Raw genomic sequence first — 24697 nt, forward strand, 5'->3', positions numbered from 1 at the left:
CCTTGTTTTGTTACTTGGAAGATGTAAAGTTGTGTTCTTACTCTACCACGTAACATTTTTAAAATACGTTTGGCTAATGAAACTTCAAATGTATTTTTAAAAAGTGTTGACTTTATAAGCAGACATTAGATAATGGCAGTAGTACGTACTTGGAAGAAGTCTCTTACCCACAATTCTGCTGACACCATACAGTGTACATAAGCTGGGGTGTAGGCCTGACTCTGCTCTTTTTCTGTGAACAGACCCAAAGTAGACACTCCTGCGACTCTTAAGTAATTCAGTACCAGGTCCCCTTAATGCCAGCATGCCAGAGAAAGTCTGCGAACTGTCCTTTTACCCAAGCGAGCGCCAGCATCTCGAAGTTGCGTGCAATCCTAAACCTTAAGGCTCAGCCTCCGCTCTCTAAACTTCCATTACTCTCAACACTTACTACCTAAGACCCAGTGAGTCTTACTGCTTCCAAAATTTCCTTTCAAATACCAAAAACATCATTTTTTTAAAAAATGTAACTTTTTATTTTTTAACGTTTACTCATTTTGAGAGTGTGCATGCGGGGGAGGGGGAGACGCTCCCAAGCAGGCCCTGTGCTGTCAGCTCCAAGCCCAACCCGGGGCTCCATCTCACAAACGGCAGACCAGGACTTGAGCAGAAATCCAGAGTCAGATGCTTAACCGAGTGAACCACCCAGGCGCCTTCAAAATGTTATTCAAAGACCAAAGATTATTACGTGACCAAGACGTAGGAGTCAGCACATGTCCCATAAAATCAGTTGACCTTTCATGTTAAGTTTTTTCAAAACTCCTTACTGAGCTTAAGAAAAAATAAGATCTACTTTACAAAAACCGAATTTCTATTAGCAGATACGTTTTCAGTGGTATTACAACTGTCTTTATACTACACTACTAGACTATTTTAACTAAGCCATTCAACAAATGGGTATTAAAAACATGTCCTCTCAAGTCTTAGAATTCCCAGAGCAGAGATGTGAAAAAAACCCTGAAATGCAGTCTGGGGGTTGACAGATTTCCTGCAAAGGAACAGATATCAAATATTTTTGGCCGTGTAGGTCACTTGGTCTCTATCATGACTACTTCATTGCCATTTCCTTGCAGGAAACAGCCATAGACTATATGTAAATACAGAAGCACGGCTGTGTTCCAAACAGGCAGCAGGCCAGATACACACAGGAACAGGCCCCTAATTACTTAAGTGGCTTGCCTTCAGTCCCACAGCTAACTTCATTACCAAGGTTGAGACAAACAGGTCATTTACATCCAAGAACGGTGCTCATCAGACTATGAGGCTTTGATAGCAACATGTTTATTTATCATCCAGCTGAGGATATAAACACAAAACACTTCTTAATTTAAGGAGAATACGAAAACATCAGGCAACTCCTAGACTATTACTACAAACGTAGTCTTCACCTACAGTAAAAACTAAGGCAGTCAATCATTTTGGTCATCATCCCAGTCTTTCTTCCCACTTGGAGGTTTGGGCCCACCGGCTGGTTTTGCCATGATGATCTGAGAAAACAAAACCATAAGCACATACTTATAAACTCAACCTTTAAAATGAAGAGAAAATATTTTTCTGAGGCTGATTCAAGGTGAAGCAATCATCTCAACATAAGCGATCTGTTATAAACTGCATATGAGGCTCTATCAACATCAAGTTGTTAGCTTCCAGCAAAGCGTTTCCTGCTTTTATGGACATGAACGGCCACACCATCCACGCACGTTAGTAAAGGGCATTTTGAGACACGCACTTCAAGAACTCGATGGCCCTGTGAGCCGAATGTGAAAAATACCCGCATGCATTACTAGTATAAATCCGTCAGCTCGGCACCTGATTTGCTACTTATATATGAAGTTCGTCTTGCCAACCATCTTTATCCCAATTTCCTTGTGGTTTAGGAGCTTTAGGTCCACCTGCCAGTTTTGCCATTATAATCTAAAGTGGTTGGTACATAAACAAATATGTATAAAAATTTAATACTGAAATTTCCTAGTACCTGTAAAATGAAAACCATTCAAGTGGTAGGAAGTGTGTATTCAAAAAACGTTACCCAAGTAGGTAGACTTCCCTGGTAACTTGAACACAGCAGGAAACCTCTAATTTATCTAGAATGCATTAACCGAGTACTTTGCAAATATAACCATCTAGCATTTTGAAAGGATTCATTTGGAGAAAAAAGCGGGGTGGTGGCAACTCTGGGTTCAAATAAATTTGGGAGAAGCTAAATTAGCTTCCTCAAAGTGGAACTCTCAAACTCTAATCTACATTCTGAATCTCAAAACTGTAAACAGTATTCTTTGCTTCCCAAATTGACAGGACTGAGATCTTTCTGTACAACATCAAGAGGTTGGGGATGTGTCTCAAGCAACACTAAATTGTAAAACATCTTCACTACCACTTCCAACAGATTCAGCACCCCTTTTCAGAAGCTTCTGGAGGAAATCTAACCTTGAAGTCCTTGGAGTAACATTTTACTAATTGAGATTAAGTTCAGACTGAATTAAAGGCACCAAGGACAATTTTAGAACCTAAGTGTAGCTTGATTAAAAAAGACAGCCAGAACAACAGTTCTCAAGCTGGTAGGCACCAATCATTGCAGAGCTTATTTGAAACATACTCCTGGGGTGCCTGGGTGGCTCAGTTAAGCATCTGACTTCGGCTCAGGTCATGATCTCATGGTCCGTGAGTTCGAGCCCCGCGTTGTGCTCTGTGCTGACAGCTCAGAGCCTGGAGCCTGCTTCAGATTCTGTGTCTCCCTCTTCCTCTCCCCCCTCCCCTGCTCATGCTCTCAGAAACCAACATTAAAAAAAAAGATAATAAAAAAATAAACTCCTGGCCTTCGTCCAGAGTTTCTAACTCAGTGGGACTGCTTAGGGGCCTGAGGATTTATAAATAATTTTTCGCGTTCTTACGTTATCTTGATGCTGTTGATTTGGGGACTGTATCTTGACAACTAGTGAAATAAACACTCCAACAAAGATGAACCCAGCTCCACATTATCCAACACTTAAAACTTGATTTACATGTCCCTTTCCAGACTATATACTATGCAAAATTAGTTAGAACTATTAAAGAGTACAAGTTCACTATAGTTATTAACAAACTGGTTATTGATAGTCATGGGTTCTTCAGATCATGTATTTTAGCAAAGACCAGGGACACATAACAATGAACATCCTCTACTGTAAAACAGAGACTTCCCAGTTTAAAACCAAAACTGACTTCTTTGTGATCAAGGAACTTGTATTATTACAATTATTATGTAATTTGGGTAATGGACATTCAAAAAAGTTCCTCTATTAGAATTCCGGATTACCTCATGCTTCAATATACTCAGTTTCCCCTGTCCCTTTCTATTTTAAGTTTCCCCTATTAGCCACATGCTAATTTTTAAAACAACCATTTCCTTAGGCTTCTATTATCATTTCAGAACTCCAAAACCGCATTCTTCCACTGAAAATTACCTAAATTTACTGATATAAAAACACCTATTAGTAAATCCAGTACATGAACATCCAATTTATTTCCAATGGGTTGAAATTGGACATCCAGCTCCATTTTCTGGTCATCTCAAGCTAGGAAAAAATTGTTCTTCCTCTTACTGAGATGGAATGTTTGCTGTAATTACCACGAACTAGTCCTTGTTATGCCTAGAGTAAGTCAAATTTCCTTCTCGTTTAGTTTTTACCTACAACTTGCTTCTCCCAAAATTAATTTGGCATGATTTCCACCTAATGGATCTGCCCTAGGCCCCTTGCAATTGCAATTTTCCATTAAGTATTTACAAATAGTTTATTGCTTAATAATCAGTTCGAGAAATCTGCAAGAAAATGGATTTCACTGTTTTACTAGAAAACATCTTTTTGAAAAACTTTGAATTCAAGCTTATATCTGAACCTACCATTTTCCTCTGTGCCACAATCTCCCTCCCACTACCCTCTTGGAAAAAAAAGGTCAAAAATACTATGATTTTTAACACTTTTCTTTTAGTTCCTTCAAGATATAATTTGTCACACCCAGAAGAACTTTAAACACATAGATTCTACCTCCATGCACAAGTAGAGGTTTCGTTTTCCTTAAAGTTGGTGGCACACATGTGTTTCAGGGCTTTATGGGCCTTCCACATTCCACATTATTACACAGTAAACTCCCTCTCCAGACTGTTTGTATAAAGAGATCCTTAGGCTAAAAAAAGTCCGAAAACTATAAACCTTAAGTTTGTTTTAACGATTCCAGTTTAAAAATGGCAGAAGTTTCTTTCACTGGAAAGATCCTTTCAAATTAGTTGAAATATACTAAATACAATTTAAAACTGTAACAGAAAAAAATAAATGGGTGGGTGGGGGGAACTTTTAGAAACACACTTTTGAGTAGAATGAGAACTGTGCTATATTCTGGTTCCATAAAAATACACTACTGACCCACATGAAAATTAGTACTTTCAAAGATCAAAATTTCACTTGTAACTCACCTGATCCACCCTAAGTACAGTGACAGCAGCATTCGTAGCCAGTTTGATAGCCCAGTATTTTCCCAAGTAAGTGTCTAGAATACCAGCTTCCAACATGTCCTTTACAGCGGGAACTTCAGCCTGTTGGTACAAAACAATTTTCACTCCTTCACTCTAAATTCTTATGTGAAAATTAACTCAGTAACAAAACCTGGAAGTTGCCAGGCAAAAGTCCTCTCCTACACACAATATAAAATAAAGACTATTTTAAGGAAAACCACAGACAAACTCTGTCAGAGCTCTTTGTTATGAAAATCATTTGCTTAAAAAATCAGAACATTTTTGATTTTCTTTTAAACTTACTACTTCTATTTTTATATTACACATTCATGAAATAAAAGTTTAAATTCATAGTTTTTTTTTTTCCAAATACCTCAATATCTAATCCAACATTTTTATTTCCTTCTTGATGTACTGCATAAAGTTTAGAGATTACTTCATTGGCTTTCACTCCAGAATTTTCTGCCAGTGCCCGGGGAATAGCTTCAAATGCCTCTGCAAACTTCTTAATGGCATACTGTTCCAGTCCAGGACAGGTCTACAAGAAAAACGTGTTTAGTATTGTATTTTATTCAAGGAACATGAAGGAAGGCAATTTATACAGAGAAAGCTATACCTCTCCATATGATGTGATCTGTTTGGCTAATTCGATTTCCGTTGCTCCACCTCCGGGAACAAGACGTTTATCCTACAATATGTAGTTAAAAAAAATTTTACTAAGAAGCAATTTATAGTTTCCTAATCTTCTCAGACTCCAGTACTCCAACCAGACTAGAGGTACTGTTACTCAAATTCTAATTACAAACTTTGTAAAAATGGAATAATCTGGGCAAATTACCTTACTGTACGTAGGGTCTGGTATATGAAAGAAGAGAACCAAAGTGAGGAATGGGAGCAGCACACAATACCTCATCTGCATGTCCACAGATGTAGCACTAAGAACATGCTTAAGCAACTGAAGGTATATTTAACTCAAGAACAACCATAAACTACCTTTAACAGTTAAAATTAAGATCACTGCTAATACTAACCCTTGTGAGAACTTTGAAAGTATTAACACCGTCATCTACTGCCCTTTCTATATCATCCATCAGATTGTCTGTAGAGCCTCGAAGCACAATGGTAGAAATGGCACCATCTTCCTTTTCTGTCAATAAATTTAAAAATATTACTACAAGCAAATGAACAGCCCCCACTTAAATAAACATACTTTGCCATCTCCACATACCATGCTTAAAAACCACCACCTGTGTGTCTCCAACTTCTGAGAGATAAACACTGTCACAATGTCCCATTTCTTCAAGGACAGGAGGAGTCTGTAAGAAAGGGACTACTGTAAAACAAAGTAATTCCAATACATTCTACTATCTTTTAATGTTGTCCAAAATACATACCAATCTAGGAAGAGCTGTAGCACCAACTGTTTTACATAGTCTTCTGAGATCCCATTTGGAATTCAACCTTTAAAAAAACCCGAAGACCTTAATGAAAATTTTAACACCATTAGGTGCCACAATAAAATAGAGATGAAACAGGAAACCATACACTGGTCCCCAAAAGTCACATTCTTTTGATCCTGAATTTAAGCTCAGAACAGGTCTGGACAGCACAGTGTAATCCACACACAGGTGTATACGGCAGTGTTCTAGAATTGGGAAAATTCAAGTTTCAGTAGAATGTCACAAGTTCTAGTTCTAAAACACTAAGGAAGGCCTGGTATACAGAAAACTTGTTATACTCTGGGCAAGCGCATGAGCTGTGAGGAAGAGGAGTGATTTATGCTGCAGATTTGGTTTGGAGGTGGGAACGGGTAGGTCAGGTGTCTGGTGTGCCCCACAAATGGGTTCAAAGGTTAAAAATGACATTCCTGATCCCACACTCTGACAGCGTGTACCAGGCTTGCGTCTGGTCTCTAATGTTGTTTCTTTTGTCTGGAATGCTTTTCCCTCTTCCTCTTCAAGTAACATGTTGATTGCTCCACCTCTCAGTGCAAATGTAAGCTTTCTCATAGGTGTTTCCTGTCTCTCTAGATCAAGTTAAGTCCTGCTTTTGGAGCCAAGATGTTATATTTGCCCTTTTGTAACAGGCATGAATTCACCATGTATTGAATGTGTTTTGTGTTTCACCAGCAAAGGGCCATTTACTATACAGGTTAATGGAACACAGCAGTCTTACCTCACCAACATGATATTGTACTTGTTTGCGTAATGAAGAGCCATGTCTGCCACTTTGCCACCTGTTACGATGACATTTGCACCGGTATCAGCTATAGCTTTGACTTGTGCATCCATGAGATTCTCTTCTCCCCTACTAAAATTCATCAATTCTTCAGCAGTCTTTATCAGCACTGTTCCCTAGTAAGACAAACATGCTCTTAAGAACCATTTTAGTACCTTGGTGTCCGAAGTCACGGGGTAACATTTTACTGAAGAAATATTTGGGGAAAATAATGAGATTATACATGCATTACGAAATACAATGTATGTATGAAACTCAGCTTATTCCTAGACCCCCCCACTCCCAAAACCGATGCATTTTCCTCTTTGACAGGCACTTTGATGGAGTAGTTGGGAGAAATACTTACACCTATTTTAGATATATTGGGCAGGTGTCTTGGCATTTGTCTTTTGACAAACGTCAACTAGCGTACCAAAACAACCACACTGTGGTTCTGAATTTTTTTTCTAGAATATGGACTCAATGACTCTTCCTGGTCTATCTCCAACCTGTGGAACTTTTACAACTATGAACTCAGATTTTAAGAATTCTAGGGACCAAGACAGAAGTGACCTATAAACAAGAACTTCAAACTTCGTAACATGTATTTTTAAAAACAAACCTATCAATTTCAAATTACATTGGCATATTTTGTTTCAGGATGCTATAGGACCTCAATATTAAAATACATTAAGGAAGAGCACACAAGTATTTGTATTCAGTGAGCATTTTACTTGCTGAGCATGTAAGAACATGCTGTATAAGAAGAGCTGTATACTAGAACATAAACAACACTGCCACCATTTCACGTTTCAAATTTAGTATCTGAATTAGGTATTCAGAAAAGAAAGGGAATCTGACTTTAAAAAGCAGATATAGGGGCGCCTGGGTGGCTCAGTCGGTTAAACATCTGACTTCTACTCAGGTCATGATCTCGCGGTCTGTGAGTTTGAGGCCCGCGTTGGGCTCTGTGCTGACAGCTCAGAGCCTGGAGACTGCTTCTGATTCTGTGTCTCCCCCTCTCTCCCCCTCCCCCTTCACACTGTGTCTCTCTCTCCTTCAAAAATAAATAAACGTCAAAAAAAATTTTTTTTTAAAGCAGATATATAATCCTGGGGCATCCGGGTGCCTCAGATGGTTGAGTGTCTGACTCTGGATTTTGGCTCAGGTCATGATCTCACGGTTTCAGGGAATCGAGCCCTGCGTCGGGCTCTGTGCTGATAGTGCAGAACCTGCTTGGGATTGTCTCTCCCTCTGATTCTCCCTTGTTCTCTCTCAAAATAAGTAAATAAATACTCCTGTAACATATATATACACATACATATATATATACACATACATTATGAGTGTATATATGTGTATGCGTATGTGTGTGTGATGCTACAATCTTCCATAATTATGTAGTATTCACTGAAGAGCACAATCTCCACCTAAAAACTTAAAAATCATAAAATGTTAATCCGAACAGGCAACCCCAAATTTTTACTTTTAAGGTTTTAAAGTCTACATACCTTAGTTTCAGTTATCATGCCATCAAAAGGACAAGAATACACTGCTATTTTTGCACTTTTGACAGATGTTACATCACCTTCAGTTTCCTTCTTAAAAACCATGCCATGCAATACTGAAGAGGAATAGATACCAGAACCCTAAGGAATTGAATACCAAAATCATCAGTGATCTCATGAAAATAACATCAGGGCTCAGTTGTTAATTCTTCATGTACCAAAAATAACGTTTTCCACATAACATAATATGCCAAGGGGTGACTCCTGGGAATAAGGAGTGGGGTGGTGGATGTAAAACACACCAGTCTACTTAAGGTAGAAACCACTCTGAGAATGAGCTATTAATGAAAGGGGGGCCTTCAGGGTACCGGGAACAACCAAGGACTGAGAATAACTCTTCTAAGTCATTCATTCACTCACTCACCAAATACCTGGTGCCAATGTACTAGGCACAGCTGTTAGCACTGGGGACAGGAGACGGAACAAAGCAGTACAAGTGTCAGAAAAGGCACAGCATCTATGCATGCATGAGCGTGCACAAAGATACACACACACCCTTGTATTTACGTAAGCTAAACTCAACTCCAATCACAGGTTTTACTACAGGAAGCACTAAATTTTTTAAATATAAAATACTCTTATTTCAATACTAACAACAGTAACATGTGAGTTCTATTATTGTAGATCAACAGAACATCTCATTCAAAACTGGTTCTGAAGGTTATGGTTTTAATTCAGCACACATGAAGAATTCAAAACACGTAATATTTGATGCATTATTCTCAACCTTCAAAGTTGTGATGGAAAAATGATGATTTCATAAGGAGATAATACATCAAACACCCTTTAAAATTTAATAGTAGTATTACAACCTCCAAATACCAAAATGTTACAAATGTAACAAAGTCCTAAATATTCAAAATCTGAGGTAAAATTTGGGTTTTGATAAACACATACATTTTTTCTTTTTGCAAAATATAATGGACCTATTAGACAACACTTATGCATTTTCTAAACTTACCAGAATCTTACACACTCTGATGTTATCAACATTGAAATGGCCGGAATCAGGGAAAATAGACACTGTTTAAGAAAACGAGACACGTCAAAAGATGCATGGAGACAACAAAGAAAATATCTTAGTCTCATTAAAATATTTTTAGTTTGGATCTTTTCATTTACTGAGATTTACTCACCACATGCCTGAGCAATGAGCTTGGCCAGAAACACTTCATTGCCGTACTGTTTACTCATTATGGAGGTATGGAGCACAGAAGACACTTCATCAACATCTCGAAGATTTTTTGCAGAACAACACACTAAATCAGGAAGAATCTCATGGGCTTTTCTGCAGGCTATTTCATAACCTTCTATGACCTTAAATGTAAAAAGCCAAAGTGTTTCTTCAAAAGACACAATTTTGACATGACTCTAAAATATAGCTTATTTCAGTACCCCAACGAATATGGGTATTTGTTTTCCATATAAAATGACAAAGCACACTTTCAGAACAGCATTCATGGCAGGACGTGCTCATCACGAGTGTAGGCTTTTGTGATGGCCCGAAATTGAATGCTGTCACTTATTAGCTGTTAAGATCTTGAGTAAGATTTTTCTAAGTGTCACTTTCCTCATCTAAAATAAAAAATAATTTTTATTAATTTTTAATTACTCACACGATTCTTATAAGGATGGAGTAAGATACTGCATAGACAGCACATGTACTACAATGCCTGGCACAGAGTAAACTGCTCAATGTTAACTATTACTACAACGATGACTCTATACAGGCACAAATTAAATAAAAGTGCATTACAAAATGAACACTCGCCTCCGAAACCGAGAGCCCAATTCTCAGAAGCTCTTCAGCTAGTTCCAGAAGGGCTCCAGCAAACACCAGCACAAAGTTTGTGCCATCTCCAACCTCTTGCTCTTGCATGTGAGAAGCCATTACGATCATTTTTGCAGCAGGATGCTGTACCTGGTAGAAGGGGTTTGAATTTTAAAGTGCGAAACATTTGATCCTGAAAGCAACGTGAAGTTTTTCATTTTCATTTCTTTAAAAAAAATTTTTTTATTTTTACATATTTATATATTTTTGCCAGAGAGAGACAGAGAATGAGTCAGTCAGAGCACGAGCAGGGCAGGGGCAGAGAGGGAGGCAGAATCCAAAGCAGGTTCCAGGCTCTGAGCTGTCAGCACAGCCTGATGCAGGGCTCGAACTCCCCAACTGCGAGATCGTGACCTGAGCTGAAACCAAGAGTTGGATGCTTATACAATTTAGCCACCCAGGTGCCCCTCATTTCCATTTTTTCTTAAGCTAATACACTTCAATCTCCCTGTGGGCCAGGTAACTCCAAAATCACACTGCTACATACTACTCAGTGCGGTGGCCAGAAGACAGTCCCAATCCCTCAGAGACTATCAGCACAAATGCATCACTACAAATGCAAACAACCTGAAACCGCATCTTCTTTTAATGGCCAGTCACCCAGTACACACATCTCTGCACATAAGGTGCAGAAAATCACATGTCCACTAAGTTAAAAAAGTAATTCCAAAAACCAAACCTAGGCATTAAAAACCAAAATAACCACCTCATTTAATCATGAGTGTCAATGCCTATGTACATTTCTATTGTAAGGAGTACCAATTGTGGCTTTTTAGAAGACAGAGGTTTCTTAAAAAAAAAAAGGTATCAAGATTTTAAGTAGTCTATCCTTTGGATTTAGGGTTTAAAAACCAAGCAAGGAGTAACAACCGATAGCGGTGAGAATACTACAAAGTTGACACTATCGTTTTTATTGAGGCAATATTTCCATCATGGCTGAATAACTCCTGAGACCACCATAGCGTCCAACATTAACACTCACAAAGACTAATTCCTCCTTGTGGAATTAAATTTGTTTTGTTCACTACGTTAACAATATTATTTAGTTATTTAAGCAGTTAGAGAAATGTTAACACACCTATAGTTTCATTTGAAAAGATTAAGCTACAATTCTCTAAGAGCTAAGTTCAGGACAATTTCGTGAAGTTGAAAACATCTTTCCACTACAGAGCAGCTAGACGAGGAATAGTTCTCTGATGTTCAGGTGCCACACTTTACTTATAATTCTGCCTGCAGAATCTATTCTACACACTCTGCAATATCAAAACTGCAGGTAAGCAAAGCAAAATGCCACCATTTTTGTGTTTCATTTTCACAAAGCCAAAGACCTGGTTTAATTTTTTTTTTTTAAACCACTGTTTTAAGTATCAGCTGTTTCTGCATTTTTGAATAACTCACTTTGGTGTCATACTCTACAGAATGAGACAGCATACGCAATTTGATATAATTATTAGCAAATGTATTTTTATCACAAGCAAGCCTCCATAAATTAATAACTTGGGAGATTTTTAAATTTAAGCGGCTAAAAAGTTAAAACTACATAATAAATTTTCAAGTTGGGAAAAAAAATAGTCCCTTATTATCCTAAGAGGTTTCTTCTATGTTAAAATATGTTTAATTTCGGGGGCACCTGGCTGGCACAGTCGGTTAAGCGTCTCTCTGACTCCTGATCTCGGCTCAGGTCATGATCTCACAGTTTCTGAGTTTGAGCCCCACATTGGGCTCTGCGTTGATGGCATGGAGCCTGCTGGGGATTCTGTCTCTCCTTCTCTCTGCCCCTCAACCTGCTTGTGTGCTCGCCCTCTCTTTCTCCCTCCAAATAAATAAACTTAAAAAATATATACATATACATATATACTCAATTTTTGACATCACCAAAACATTTCTTGGCTTCAAAGTAATGACCTACTTCTAGCTCTCTTAAAATAGTGGCTGCGTCGTTTGTCACAAACAACTTCTCCAGGTGGTTGATAACCATTTTGTTCATTCCTAAAAAAACAAAAAACAAAACACAGAAAAAAAAAGTTAGGGGGGGAAAATCGCTCAAATCTGTCTCCAAATACCCCCCAAAATTTAGTCAAGAAATATAAACTTGTATCTATTTCTTAAGGTAACTTTGTAAAAACTCAACACATATTATCTACTCTGGCACCCTAATGGCACCCCCGTCATTATTCCTGTCCTTTCTAATCTCCTATAATGTTTACTTGGGAGGATGTCAATCTTCTTAGTTTTGTTCAATAAATGTAAATTACATTAACATGTAGAAAAGACCAAAAAAATCTAGTTTTGGGGCGCCTGGGTGGCTCAGTTAACTGTCTGACTTGATTTCAGCTCAGTTTATGACCTCAGTTTGTAGGTTCGAGCCCTGCATCAAGCTTTGTGCTGACAGTGTGGAGCCTGCTTGGGATTCTCTCTCTCGCTCTCTTGCTGCCCCTCCCCCCACAAAATAAATAAACATTAGAAAAAAAGTATAGTTTTATTGCTTTCCATACATTTGTGTCAATTAAATTCAGTTGACGGTAGGAGGCAAGAGAGATTTTCTCCCTTACATCAGGTACCATATCTCAATGGTGAAAGCTCCGTAATTTTTCTATCTCTCAATATGATAAAAATTAACATTTTGATTCCTATTTTTCTAAAGAGAGATGAGTTGTTGATTAAAAACTGAAAACATTACACTGGTGGCAATAAACTGTACAATTACTTTTGTATTATGGCTAAAACTCAGTTTATGTATCATATTCTCACAGAGTAAGTTGGAAGAAGCTAGCACACAAAATTCTAGTATTGTATCTTTTAAAACATGAATTTAGAAATTACCGTTTGGTCCATATGCTGTACGAGTTGTTTGGGCAAGCTCCTTGCAAGCCTGTATGTTCCTGTATACAGCCTCTTCTAATCCTGAAAAATGCTGTAAAATAAACCAAAAACAAAAACCCTTCTGATTAGACAAAACAGTGAAACACAATAATCTTCTTCATCTGTACAATGGGGATATAATAATAGTACCTACCTCACAGGACTGTTGAAAAAAAATCAAGCAAGGTTTATGTATGTAAAGCATGGTGCTTCAAATGATCTGTAAATGTGCTCACTGGTTGAATATAATGACATTTTCAGAGACCACATGTATCTACTTACACGTCAAAACACAAAGCATATATTTTAGGTAAAAATACCTCTTCAGAGTTTATCATTACTTTTTGAAAAGTTGAAATATGGTATATTTCTTTTATTGTTAGGAGCCTGAGCATCATAAAACCATCAGTTTTCCGATCCCTGGGAAATCCCACTTAACACACCTGCTGCCCAAATGTTTAGTATCCTGACTGCTGAACGCTCTTGTGAATTGCAACACAATTCCAATGCGTACACATTGAAAAATTGCTGAACTGCTCACAATACGAAAATTCTCAAATTTTACACTGGACTTCTTTTAGAATTGAGATTTACATGTAGCTTCAGATGGGTTTCATGAGCTTCCAGTTTGTTCATGTGAACATTTTTATACAGTTGCTACACCCAATAAAGGAGCCACTGGTTACATGTGGTTATATTGCAAGTAATTAAAATTAAAAATTCTGTTTCTCCACTGCAGTAGCCACAGTTCAAGTGTCCAGTAGCCACATGCGGCTCACGGATACTGTATCAGAATGAATATAGAATACTTCCATCATTGAAGAGCTTCTAGGAGACAGTTCTATCCTAGGCCATAAGACGTGGCTTTTATACTACTCATAAAAGGAACTGTTATCCAAACGAGGTGAATAATCATTACTTTAGGGGTAGTGTCTTCAGAGTCAAGGGTTGACGGACTCTTACGAAAGCATTTAGTCTGACCTGGCTTACACTCTAGTTTTTTCCCTTTACCCGTTCTCTGAGGAACAGCCATGTGATCATAAATCAGATCCCATCAATGGTCTGCCGTCACTCTTAGGGTAAAATGTAAATCCCTCCTGAAGGCTACAAGGTCCTATGTTCTGGTCCTAACCTACAGCTCCTCTAAAGTCATCTCTCACCATTTTTACTTTCCCTTGATGAGCTTCAACCTCATTACCTCTCTTGCTGTTTTCTTTTTTAACAGGTCAAACTCCTTTCATCCTCAAGGCCTTTATACTTACTGGTTTTTCAGCCTGGAATACTGCCCTCTTCAATCTTGGCTGATTCTTTCTGTCACTTAGGACTAAGCTAAAAGTTCTTCCTTGAACATCTTATTTACTGGTTCTATCTATTCCTGACTCTTCCCTTTTTTGGGGGAGGCAGACTTGTTTACTTCATTCTCTACTATAGTACTTTCTATCTAATCTTTTTATTTGTTTTTACTACAGTATTCTTTATTTCCTTTATCATTATTTGAAATTATCCTGATTTGATCGTTTATTTCAGCCTCAAAATAAAAATTATGAAAAAATTTCAATTTTTTTAAAGTAAGCAGTCCATGGGGCATCTGGGTGGCTCAGTAGGTTGAGTGTCTGACTTCGGATCAGGTCATGATCTCACAGCTCGTGAGTTCGAGCCCCGCATCGGGCTGTGCGTTCACAGTTCAGGGCTTGGTGGCTGCTTCGGACTTTGTGTCTCCCTCTCTCTGTCCCTCCCCTGCTTGCACTGTGCGTTGTCTCTCTCAAAAATAAAGAAACGTTAAAAAAAATTAAAGTGAGCAGTCCATGTCATTACCTGCAAACCTGTTTTACCAATATTTACATTAAATCCTGATATGCTGTTATCCCAAAAGTGTATTCTGCAAACAATGACCTAGTTCCCTAAAACTGTTACTGTAAACTGCACAATAAATTAGATCTCTTTAACGAGGCATAGGGAATTTGGGGGACAAATAAAGCCAAGATTTGATTTGAACACAAGAGACAAATTTATCAGCAGTATATATTAAGATGTTTTACACAAATTATGCTCTTGAAATACATTCATAATCTGGGCATAAAACGAAGTCGTTTTAATTAGTCCAGAGTGTCTCTTACACTTACAAAGTCAGATAGTTACAAGTCAAAGGTACCATCTTTTGGTCAATTTAAAGATGAGGCAAGGAAGAACTGGGGGTTGGTTTTACATCAAGCCAGCTAACCTAAATTGGCATACAATCCATTTGGATTGAGTAACGTCTGTCCTACCACAACGCACTGCTGCGAACGAAACGGGGAGCCCTCTAATTCTCACCCGAAGGAAAACTGTCGAGAACTGGCCCCCGTCCCTCTTCTCTCCAGATTACCCCCTCCTTGAACAGTGTCAACTGGCTTCGCGATTCCCAAGCCTACATTATTCGACTTCACCCTCAAAACACCCTTTAAGGGTCGAGTGGCAAGTCAGCCCGGTTTTAGGAGTGGAGGAAAAATGCACGAACGGCTTTCCTTTTGCCCAGCGAGGAAACACAGAATACGAATCCTGCGGCCTTGCCTCTCTTGCTCCTTCTGCCCGTCGACCCTTCCCTGCATCGGGGAAGAAAGAAAATGCCCGCTCGCCTTAGTGGCCGAATCCCCTCCTTCGCCCCCCTTCACCGAACACCTCCCTTTCTGGAATCTTCTCTGCCTCCGACCGCTGTACCCAGGGAGCACACCCGGCCCGTTACCAGGCCCTTCTTCCCTCTAGCCGCCGCAGCCCTACGTCGACTCTCCTCCCTCTCCCTTCTTCCATTCCTTACCTTCGCCCCCTCCTTAAGCATCTGGGCAAAGCCCGGGGCCTTGGGGACGTGAAGCGCCATGGCCTCTGCAAATCGCCGTTCACGCGCTCGCTCAGAAGATCCCGGAGGAAGCGAGGGGCACGCAAAGCCTCCTGGGAACGCAGCGTGCGGCGACCTTACGCTCCTCCTTTCTTTCCAGTTGAGCCTGCCCCTTCCTTAGCCTCCTGGTCAGAAGCCTCGCGAGAAAAAGCAGTTCCCGCAGCCAGAACTGAGTTGACGATCCTCGATCATGTCGATCGGTTAGGGCACTCGCAGGGCGGGCCTTTGGGCTTCTGGCTGGCGCACGCGCAAGCGGTCGGGCCGTTATGACTCGTTCCGATTTAACCCCTTTGCCAAGACTCCAAGGTCGGGACATTTGATATTTGCCATCTGTGACCTGAAACCCACTCCTCTTAAGATTTAACTTGCACGAAATCTTCCAGACCCACCCGCAACGTCAGGGCTGGTGTGCCCTTCCCCCCTCACCTCCAGGCAGAGCACCTGCCTCCCCCCCCCCCCCCCCCCTTCAAAATCTTTCTCTGGGCATCTGCTCTGTCTGTGAGAAGCGCGGGCGACTTAAAGGCGATAAATAAAATCTGTAAGAAGAACCACACACCGAATGCTCATATGTGCCGGGCTCTGTGTTATTTAGGTGCGACATTTTAGCTAAGGGTCGATCTTACAAGTTAACTATTGCTATCTCCATTTGATACATAGAAAAGTTTATAAATGGTAATTTGTTCAAGATCACAGCGCTACTAATGTTAAACGTAGGATTCCTTTACGGATTGACTGACTACAAAATGCAAGTTCTTTTTTTTCTTTTTCTTTTTTAAATTTAGATTCAAGATAGTTATAGTGTAGTATTGGTTTCAGGAGTAGAATTTAGTGATTCATCACATAAAACCTATTGCGCATCCTAAGAAGTACCCTCTTTAATGCTTATCACCCATTTAGCCCATGCCCCCCACCCCCACCTCCTAGCCATCAACCCTGTTTGTTATCTATGTTTCAGAGTAGGTAAGAGTACCTAAGAGTATGATTTGCCTCCCTTTCTGTTTTTATCTTATTTTATCCCCTATGTTCATCTGTTTTGTTTCTCGAATTGCACGAGTGAAATCATATATTTGTCTTTCTCTGACTGACTTATTTCATTTAGTATAACTTATTTTGTTTATTTCCATCCACGTTGTTGCAGATGGCAAGACTTCATTCTTTTTGATTGCTGAGTAATATTCCATTGTATTTATGTACCACATCTTCTGTATTCATTCATCAGTTGATGGCTATTTGGGCTCTTCTTATAATTTGGCTATTGTTGATAGCATGGCTATAAGTATTGGGGTGCCTGTACCCCTTCAAATCAGCATTTTTTGTATCCTTTGGATAAATGCCTGCTAGTGCAATTGCTGGCTTGTAGGGTAGCTCTATTTTTAATTTTTTGAGGAACCTGCATACTGTTTTCCGAGTGGCTAACCAGTTTGCATTCCCACCAACAGTGCAAAAGAGTTCCTCTTTCTCCACATCCTCCCCAACATCTGTCCTTGCCTGAGTTGTTAATTTTAGCCAATCTGACAGGTGTGAGGTGGTACCTCATTGTGGTTTTGATTTATATTTCCCTGATGATGAGTGATGTTGAGCATCTTCATGTGTCTGTTAGCCATCTGGATGTCTTCTTTGGGAAAGTGTCTATTCGCGTCCTCTGCCTATTTCTTCACTCATTATTTGTTTTTTGGGTATTGAGTTTGATAAGTTCTTTATAGAGTTTGGGTACTAACTTTTTCAGATACGTCATTTGCAAATATCCTCTCCTATCCCATGGGTTGCCTTTTAGTTTTATTGATTGTTTCCTTTGCTGTGCAGAATCTTTTCATCTTGATGAGGCTCCAATATTCATTTTTGCTTTTATTTCCCTTGCCTCCAGAGACATATCTGGTAAGAAGGTGCTGTGGCCAAGGTCAAAGAGGTTGTTGTTTGTTTTCTCCTCTAGGATTTTGATGGCTTCCTGTCTTATGTTTAGGTCTTTCTTCCATTTTGAGTTTATTTTTGTATGCAGTGCAAAAAAATGGTCCAGGTTCATTCTTCTGCATGTTGCTGTCCAGTTTTCCTAATACCATTTACTGAAGAGACTCTCTTTTTCATTGGATATTCTTTCCTGCTTTGTCAAAGATTAGTTGGCCATACGCTTGGGGGTCCATTTCTGGATTCTCTATTCTGTTCCATTGATCTGAGTGTCTGTTTTTGTGCCAGTACCATACTATCTTGATGATTACAGCTTTGTAATACAGCTTGAAGTCTAGAATTGTGATGCCTTCAGCTCTGGTTTTCTTTTTCAGGATTGTTTTGGCTATTCGGGGTCTTTTCTGGTTCCATACAAATTTTAGGATTATTTTTTCCAGCTCTGTGAAGAATGCTGGTGTTATTTTGATAGGGATTGCTTTGAATATGTAGATTGCTTTGGGTAGTATTGACATTTTAACAATATTTGTTCTGCCAATCCATGAGCATGGAATGTTTTTTCCATTTTTTTGGTGTTTTCTTTGATTTCTTTCATAAACCTTCTATAGATTTAGGTCTTTCATCCACAAAATGCAAGTTTTTAACCATTACCTATATTCCTCTCTTCTGCTTCTTCCTGGAAATAGAAATCTCTTTTAGGAATAATTTCACACTGTGAAAGTAATCCATTCTTCTTGTAGAAAATACAGAAAATGTGAAGCAGAATGTTTTGGTTCAATATTTGTTCTTTGACGTGGACACTTGCAAATTGCTTTTTTTTTAATTGGGACAGATTTGGTGTGCCTTATGTAATAATCAGATGTGTCCAGTGTATTATCAGTTATAACTTCTAATAAACACTTAAAATACATAATTATTGAAATAAAAACTTTTTCCCACCTTAAATCAAATGGTTTGTGAACCATCTGTTGGGAAACATTACAAGACACCAGGGCTTCTCAAAGTGTGGTTCAGGGACCTCTGAGATGCACCAAGACCTTTTTAGGGTCCATCAGGACAAAACTATTTTCATAAGACTATGACATCTCCTTTCCCATTCTTTTATTGGGGAGTTTTCCAGAGATACACAGTGTGTGTGATTAAAACAATTTGAAGCATTTTTTAAAGTTTATTATTTTTTGAGAGGGAGAGAGAGAGAGAGGATCCCAAGCAGGCTCCCTGCTGTCATCATGGAGCCTGATGTGGGACTCGAACTCCAGACCATGAGATCATGACCTGAGCTGAAATCAAGAGTCGGATGCCTAACTGACTGAACCACCTAGGCACCCCAAAAACAGTTTGAATGTAAAGGGCTTGGGAAACCAGTTTTCTATTAAGCCAGATATAAAAGAGATTTGCAAAAATATAAAACAATGCCACTCCTGATTATTTGGTTTTGGAAAATAGAATATGTAGATTGAATATGTAGATTGTTTTGGGTAGTATCAATATTTTAACAATATTTATTCTCCCAATCCATAAACATGAATTAACCTAAAAACTGTAGGTTAACATGTGATGGGATATCACTGTTATTTTAAGATACTTAAAAAGTTATCTGTTTTAATTTATAATGCAACCAACATTGATAACTATAATCCACACAAACAAAAGCTCATTGAGAACTTCAATAATTTTTAAGAGTAAAGGGGTCCTGAGACTGAAAAGTTAGAGGCCCATTGCAATAGATCAGTCCCGAGCAATAGAACCATTTGAGATTTTCTCATGGATTGGATAAAATAGACAATTTTATTCATCTGCACCTGAGGATTACATATAAACATAACCAACACAAAATAAAACTGAAAGGGGTTAAAAATGACACTGATGAAATGTTATTAAAAATGACTAAGGAATCAAATTTGATGAGGACCATGGAAAATTAAACTTGAGGACAACTATTGATGAACCAAGTTTCCATGGAAAGTTTGTAATAAAAAATCAATCTCACATTAATTTTAGTAAATTGAAAAGGAAATGGAAATAACTGAAATCAATTAAAATTGTCTGTATGGTAATGTACCAAAAAATTAAATTGATTTAATTGCTAAGAAAAATGCTTTTTAGATGAAAATTCATTGCCTTTGTATTATTTGGGTTAAACTGTGTATTCATCAGCATGGAATCAAAACGTCGAGGGCAACATTTCCTCAGGATCCAAATAGCAGGTCAAATATTCTTCACTCGGGGTAGAAAAGAAACAAATTCTTTTTTAAAATTTATTTTGAGAGAGGGAGCATGAGCAGGGGAGAGGCAGAGAGAGAGGGAGACAGAATCCCAAGCAGGCTCCACGCTGTCAGCACAGAGCCAGATGCAGGGTTCGAACTCGCAACTGTGAGATCGTGACCTGAGCCAAAATCAAGAGTCAGATGCTTAACCAACTGAGCCACTCAGGTACCCCTAACATAGGTTCTTAATGTGGCTTCAAGGCCTAGGTTCTGGTCCCTGCTTATCTCACATGTATCTTCTCCCTCTTGGCCTTCTTCTCTGTCTTTTGGCCACAACAGCCTGGATAGTTCCTCCTGTCTGCTTTACTTCTGCCTCAGGTGTTAGCCTCTGCTGTTCTCTCTACCTAGAATGTGCTTCTGCTCTCTTTTGGCTGAGTTCATTCTACTTCAGTAAACAGACACAAGTTAGAAAGCCTTTGATGACTCTCAAGACATTTTCCATTGGTTATTTTAATAGCTTCTGTGTTTCCCCTTCATAGCACATATCAGAATTAAAAATTTTTTTTTAATGTTTATTTATATTTGAGAGAAAGATAGTGAATAAGGGAGGGACAGGGAGAGAAGGAGACACAGAATCTGAAGCAGGCTGTAGGCTCTGAGCTGTCAGCACAGAGCCCGACGCGGGGTTTGAACCCATGAGCTGAGAGATTATGACCTGAGCCAAAGTCTGAGGCTCAACCAACGGAGCCACCCAGGCGGCCCACCCTTATCATAACTGTAATGAAAAATTAGTTATAATCTTTCCTAACCAGTAGGTGGTGCTGTGTCACCAGCACCTTACTGGACATAGCGTAGAGACCTAATGGATGACCAAATGCAAGTCAAGAATAGGAGACCAAAGAACGTAGAGGTGAAGTCTCTATTTGTCCCATCTGGACAAATGTGCTGTAAAACCAGGCAACAACAAAAAGCAATCAGAAGGGTTTGCCCAGGAGTTTGCAAACGGTCAAGGAGATTGTAGGTTTCTTCTGCTTTGATTTAAGAGTCCAGGTTCCTCTTGTTAGGTAGCAATGGAAACACATTGCTTCCACCATCCAGATGCCTTGAGGATAAGGGGGGCCTCCCCCTTAGCTCCCCATTCAGCAGGAACTCCACTGTTGGCCTGGGGATGTCTAAGCCATCTAAGAACTTTGATACAGACTCAGGTGATTAATTGTTTCCTGTGGCTACTTCTATTTTTTCCTCTTTCCTTTGTTTGCCTAAAGTTTTAACCTTTTTGCTTCAGACTTGTTTTAACATTTTTGCTTTGTCTGTGTGTTTTGATTTTTCTTTTTTCTTTTTTGGTATTCTTATTTAATTTTACCGATTCCCATTAGGTCTCTAATCTTCTGGCTTTATTTCTATCCCCTCCCACCTATTTGTATTATCTATTTTGTGTTACTATACCTTACTTTTCACTATTTTCTATTAAAATTTAATTCTTTTTATTTGATTTTGGGATTTTATGACTCATTTTGTATTGGCTTATTATTTTCCTTCATTTTTTTTCTTTGTTAAAATCTCTTAATTTTCCTTTGTAAATTAAAACTTTTTTTTCTGTTTTAATCAAATTTCTTTGGTCTTAGGGAATCTGTGTTCCCTCTCCAAGTTTGGAAATAATCCCATGGGAGTCAGGCAGCTGGGATTGGGAGCATCACTGGACTTTGGAGGATATGATTCGGTGTGAAAGCCCAGACATGCTTGTTCATGGTTGCTGCATTGCACTGAATTGCAGTGCAGAAGCAGAAAAGAGGATGACAAAAGACAAGCTCTTAATGGATTAATTCCATGTAATCAATAGAGGTGGTTCCATGTCAGTTACCTATCAAACCAGATCACTCCCTCTAATCAGGGGAAGTAAGGAGCGAAACAGCAGGCCAGGGGGATTGGGGAAACCCAGAGGAATGCAAAGAAACACCCTCCTCCCACTGTGTTACTTTTAGGTCTTCACCTCCTTCCAAGCCTGCAACTCCTAACCTTCTATCTATGGGTTGGGGGCATGGTTGCACGAGATTGGGCCTCAGACTACCATGTCAATCTCACGGCTTTTCCGGTTTCTGTCAAGCACACTTGAGGCAAGGGAAGGTCAAGGCCAAGTCCTGACTGATTTGGATGATAAAGATACAAGGAACCACAGAGGGGCTGGGAGATTTCAATGGCTGGGAGGTTGTGGGATACTCACTTGCTGAGGTGCTAACTCTAGACTAATTGGATTTGTATTCTGCCCCTCTATTCTGCAGAGAGTAGAATAGGAAGGTCCATACCTCATCAGAATGCTGGAGATGATGAGAAACTGCCTCATGACAGCTTCCCAGAGGGGAGGGGAGGTGGTGAACTTTCTAGACCCAAGATGGAGCCACTCCTGTGCAGGTTGGCATATCAGCAACCTGAAACTTAGACTGCTCTTGTGTCCCTGGAAATGCTCTGCTTGACCAGAAATTCAGTATATTCAGTTTCAGCCAGTCCCCAAATGTCAAGCCAACCCTGGGTTTTCTCACCCCCAACAAGGTTGAATCTGTGACCCCAGACAATACAATCAGAAATTTTCTATTTGTCTCTTTCTTATTTTTTTAAATGTTTATTTATTTTTGAGACAGAGAGAGAGACAGAGCATGACAGGGGAGGGGCAGAGAGAGTGGGAGACACAGAATCTGAAGCAGGCTCCAGGCTCTGAACTGTCAGCACAGAGCCCGACGTGGGGCTCGAACCCATGGACCGTGAGATCACGCCCTGAGCTGAAGTCGGGTGCTCAACTGACTGAGCCACCTAGGAGCCCTCTTATTCTTTATCCTATAAGAGCTTCTTGTCTTGCACTGTATTTTGCAGTTCTTCATAAAGGTGACTGCTTCATGAAGTGTTAAATAAAGTTTGTTTTTATCATCTAAATAGTCTTCTTTAATAATTTTTTTTTAAACAGAGGTGAGAGGGAAATGGCCTTGGAGAAGCTCTTTGCAGGCCTCCCCTCCTCTTGTGTTCCAAAAGGATTACAAGGCATACTGCCAAGACTCAGATTAGTTTGGGATGAGCCTTAGCCTGTGTGGTCTATGTGGATACATGCAAAATTGCCATGATGCCATGGCAGAGCCATTCCCCTAGAGTTCCTTGGCATTGCTTTTCCTTGTGGCTATCCTTAGAGGGCTCACTCCAGCTGGGATTCCTGATCCTCAATGAGGCCCATCTTACCATTCCATCCTTTGAATGCTTATCCTTCCTCCCGGCTCCTCTGAAATAACACTTCCCTAGCTCCATGTTGTGAGAGATCTTATAGCCTTTGGATACCCCTGATTATTTTCTTATGCCTGTAGTTTACTGGCGTCCTACAATATCACCAAGACCACGTGTTTATAAGACAAAGCTCAGTTTATTGTCCCGCAGTCAGGGAGAGTACTACTTTGACAGTCTTAGTAAGACCTCAGTTGGGGGAGTTGCAAAGTTAGGATGTTGATAAGTTTTTGAAATCTGGGTCATGAAGGTCTTTCAGTGCAGGGGTTTGGGTTGGTCTGAATAAAGATCATGATACAGGATTGATAAGCACAGCAAGGTAAGGATTTGAGGCAAGGTGTTCAAAGAATCTCGAAGTATAAACTGTCATTTGATGCTTTCTTTTGAAGAGTTGGTGGGTATTTCAGGAACTTCCCAGAATAAACAATAAAGCTATTTGCAGTTTTTATCTTCCTGGGTCAGTGTTTCCTGGAATAGTTATGTTGATGAAGACATCGGGACTAGTAAAGTCATGCTAATGTGGACGTCACACTGTGTGGGTTGAGATGGTTTCAGTTGTCACTCCTGACACTTTATCTAGTGACAGTCAAAGGAGATCCTCTCCAGATGATTAAATCTCCCATGAGCTCAGCAGCAGGAATGGTTTATTGGTTCAGAGAGCCTGTGCATTTCCTTTGATCCAATTGCTGTGGGGGAGGCCATGTTTGGAATCAGAAGGGGGGCTGGATCGACGCTGCACTATCACAGGCAGAGGCAGCTGTTGCTGACACCAATCCCCACACCATGACCAATATGTCTCTTCGCTATTAGCTGGATGTTGTTTCCCTTCCAATGAATAAAATTCCTCTGTTAGCAGGTGGCATAATTGGGACCTTAAGCCCTTACTTTAAAAACTTCTAAGTAAACTTACTATATGTGTTCTCACACTATTAGTCATTTGAAGGAAGGAAGCCTTAAATCCAAGGTTTTAGGTCCCTCTTTTCCTGGTTGAGGGGGGAAAAACTTTCACAGAGACAAGGAGGTGCTACTTATGCTCACGTTTTTCAAACTTACAGGAGGCACAGGGATATTGCTCCCATGCTCTCTCTTAGTCAGCTCAGGCTGCTATAACAATATAGCCACAGACTGGGAAGCTTAAGCCAAAGAAATTTATTTTCTCACAGTTCTTGAGGCAGGGAAGTCTAAGATCAAGGTGCAGGCAAGGCAGGTTTTATCCTGAGGACTCTTTCTTGGCTTGTAGGTGGCTGTCATCCTGCTGTATGCTAGATCCTTGATGTCCCTTCTTATGAGGACATCGATCTTATTGTATCAGGGCACCACCCTGTTGACCTCATTTAACCTTAATTACCTCCTCGTAGGCTTATCTCCGAATATAGTTACATTGGGAGCTAGAGCTTCAACCTACGAATTATGAGGGAGGTCCATAGCATTCTCCATTCTCCATTCTTTTTT

The 24697-nt window shown here is 39.6% G+C and overlaps 1 protein-coding gene across 1 annotated transcript; it reads right to left on the minus strand.

Moving 5' to 3' along the window:
* Window positions 1–1304: 1304 nt before the first annotated feature.
* CCT8 (chaperonin containing TCP1 subunit 8) lies at window positions 1305–15916 on the minus strand. The gene is made up of 15 exons (XM_047099784.1): window positions 15801–15916; window positions 12968–13058; window positions 12054–12133; window positions 10085–10234; window positions 9450–9630; window positions 9275–9336; window positions 8257–8394; window positions 6704–6882; window positions 5923–5989; window positions 5757–5844; window positions 5560–5675; window positions 5145–5216; window positions 4902–5066; window positions 4490–4609; window positions 1305–1526 (listed from the first exon to the last, which is right to left on the minus strand). The coding sequence occupies exons 1-15, from the start codon at window positions 15858–15860 to the stop codon at window positions 1449–1451; spliced, it is 1647 nt and encodes a 548-aa protein (XP_046955740.1). The 5' UTR covers window positions 15861–15916; the 3' UTR covers window positions 1305–1448.
* Window positions 15917–24697: the final 8781 nt, after the last annotated feature.

Source organism: Lynx rufus, unplaced genomic scaffold (genome assembly GCF_022079265.1).
Source record: "Lynx rufus isolate CCGP_SWC_20201006 ecotype Redwood Valley unplaced genomic scaffold, mLynRuf1.p SCAF_5, whole genome shotgun sequence".
NCBI classification, from domain to species: Eukaryota; Metazoa; Chordata; class Mammalia; order Carnivora; family Felidae; genus Lynx; species Lynx rufus.

What these genes read in the sequence shown, in the direction of transcription:
- CCT8 (XM_047099784.1), bottom strand. Translation starts at nt 15,860, where the DNA reads ATGGCGCTTCACGTCCCCAAGGCCCCGGGCTTTGCCCAGATGCTTAAG. An exon ending in CTATTTTAAGAGAGCTAGAA is followed by an intron (nt 10,235 to 12,053) that starts GTAGGTCATTAC and finishes CCCTTCTACCAG; the next exon opens with GTACAGCATCCTGCTGCAAA. An exon ending in GGTGGTGGTTTTTAAGCATG is followed by an intron (nt 5,676 to 5,756) that starts GTATGTGGAGAT and finishes ATTTATTGACAG; the next exon opens with AAAAGGAAGATGGTGCCATT.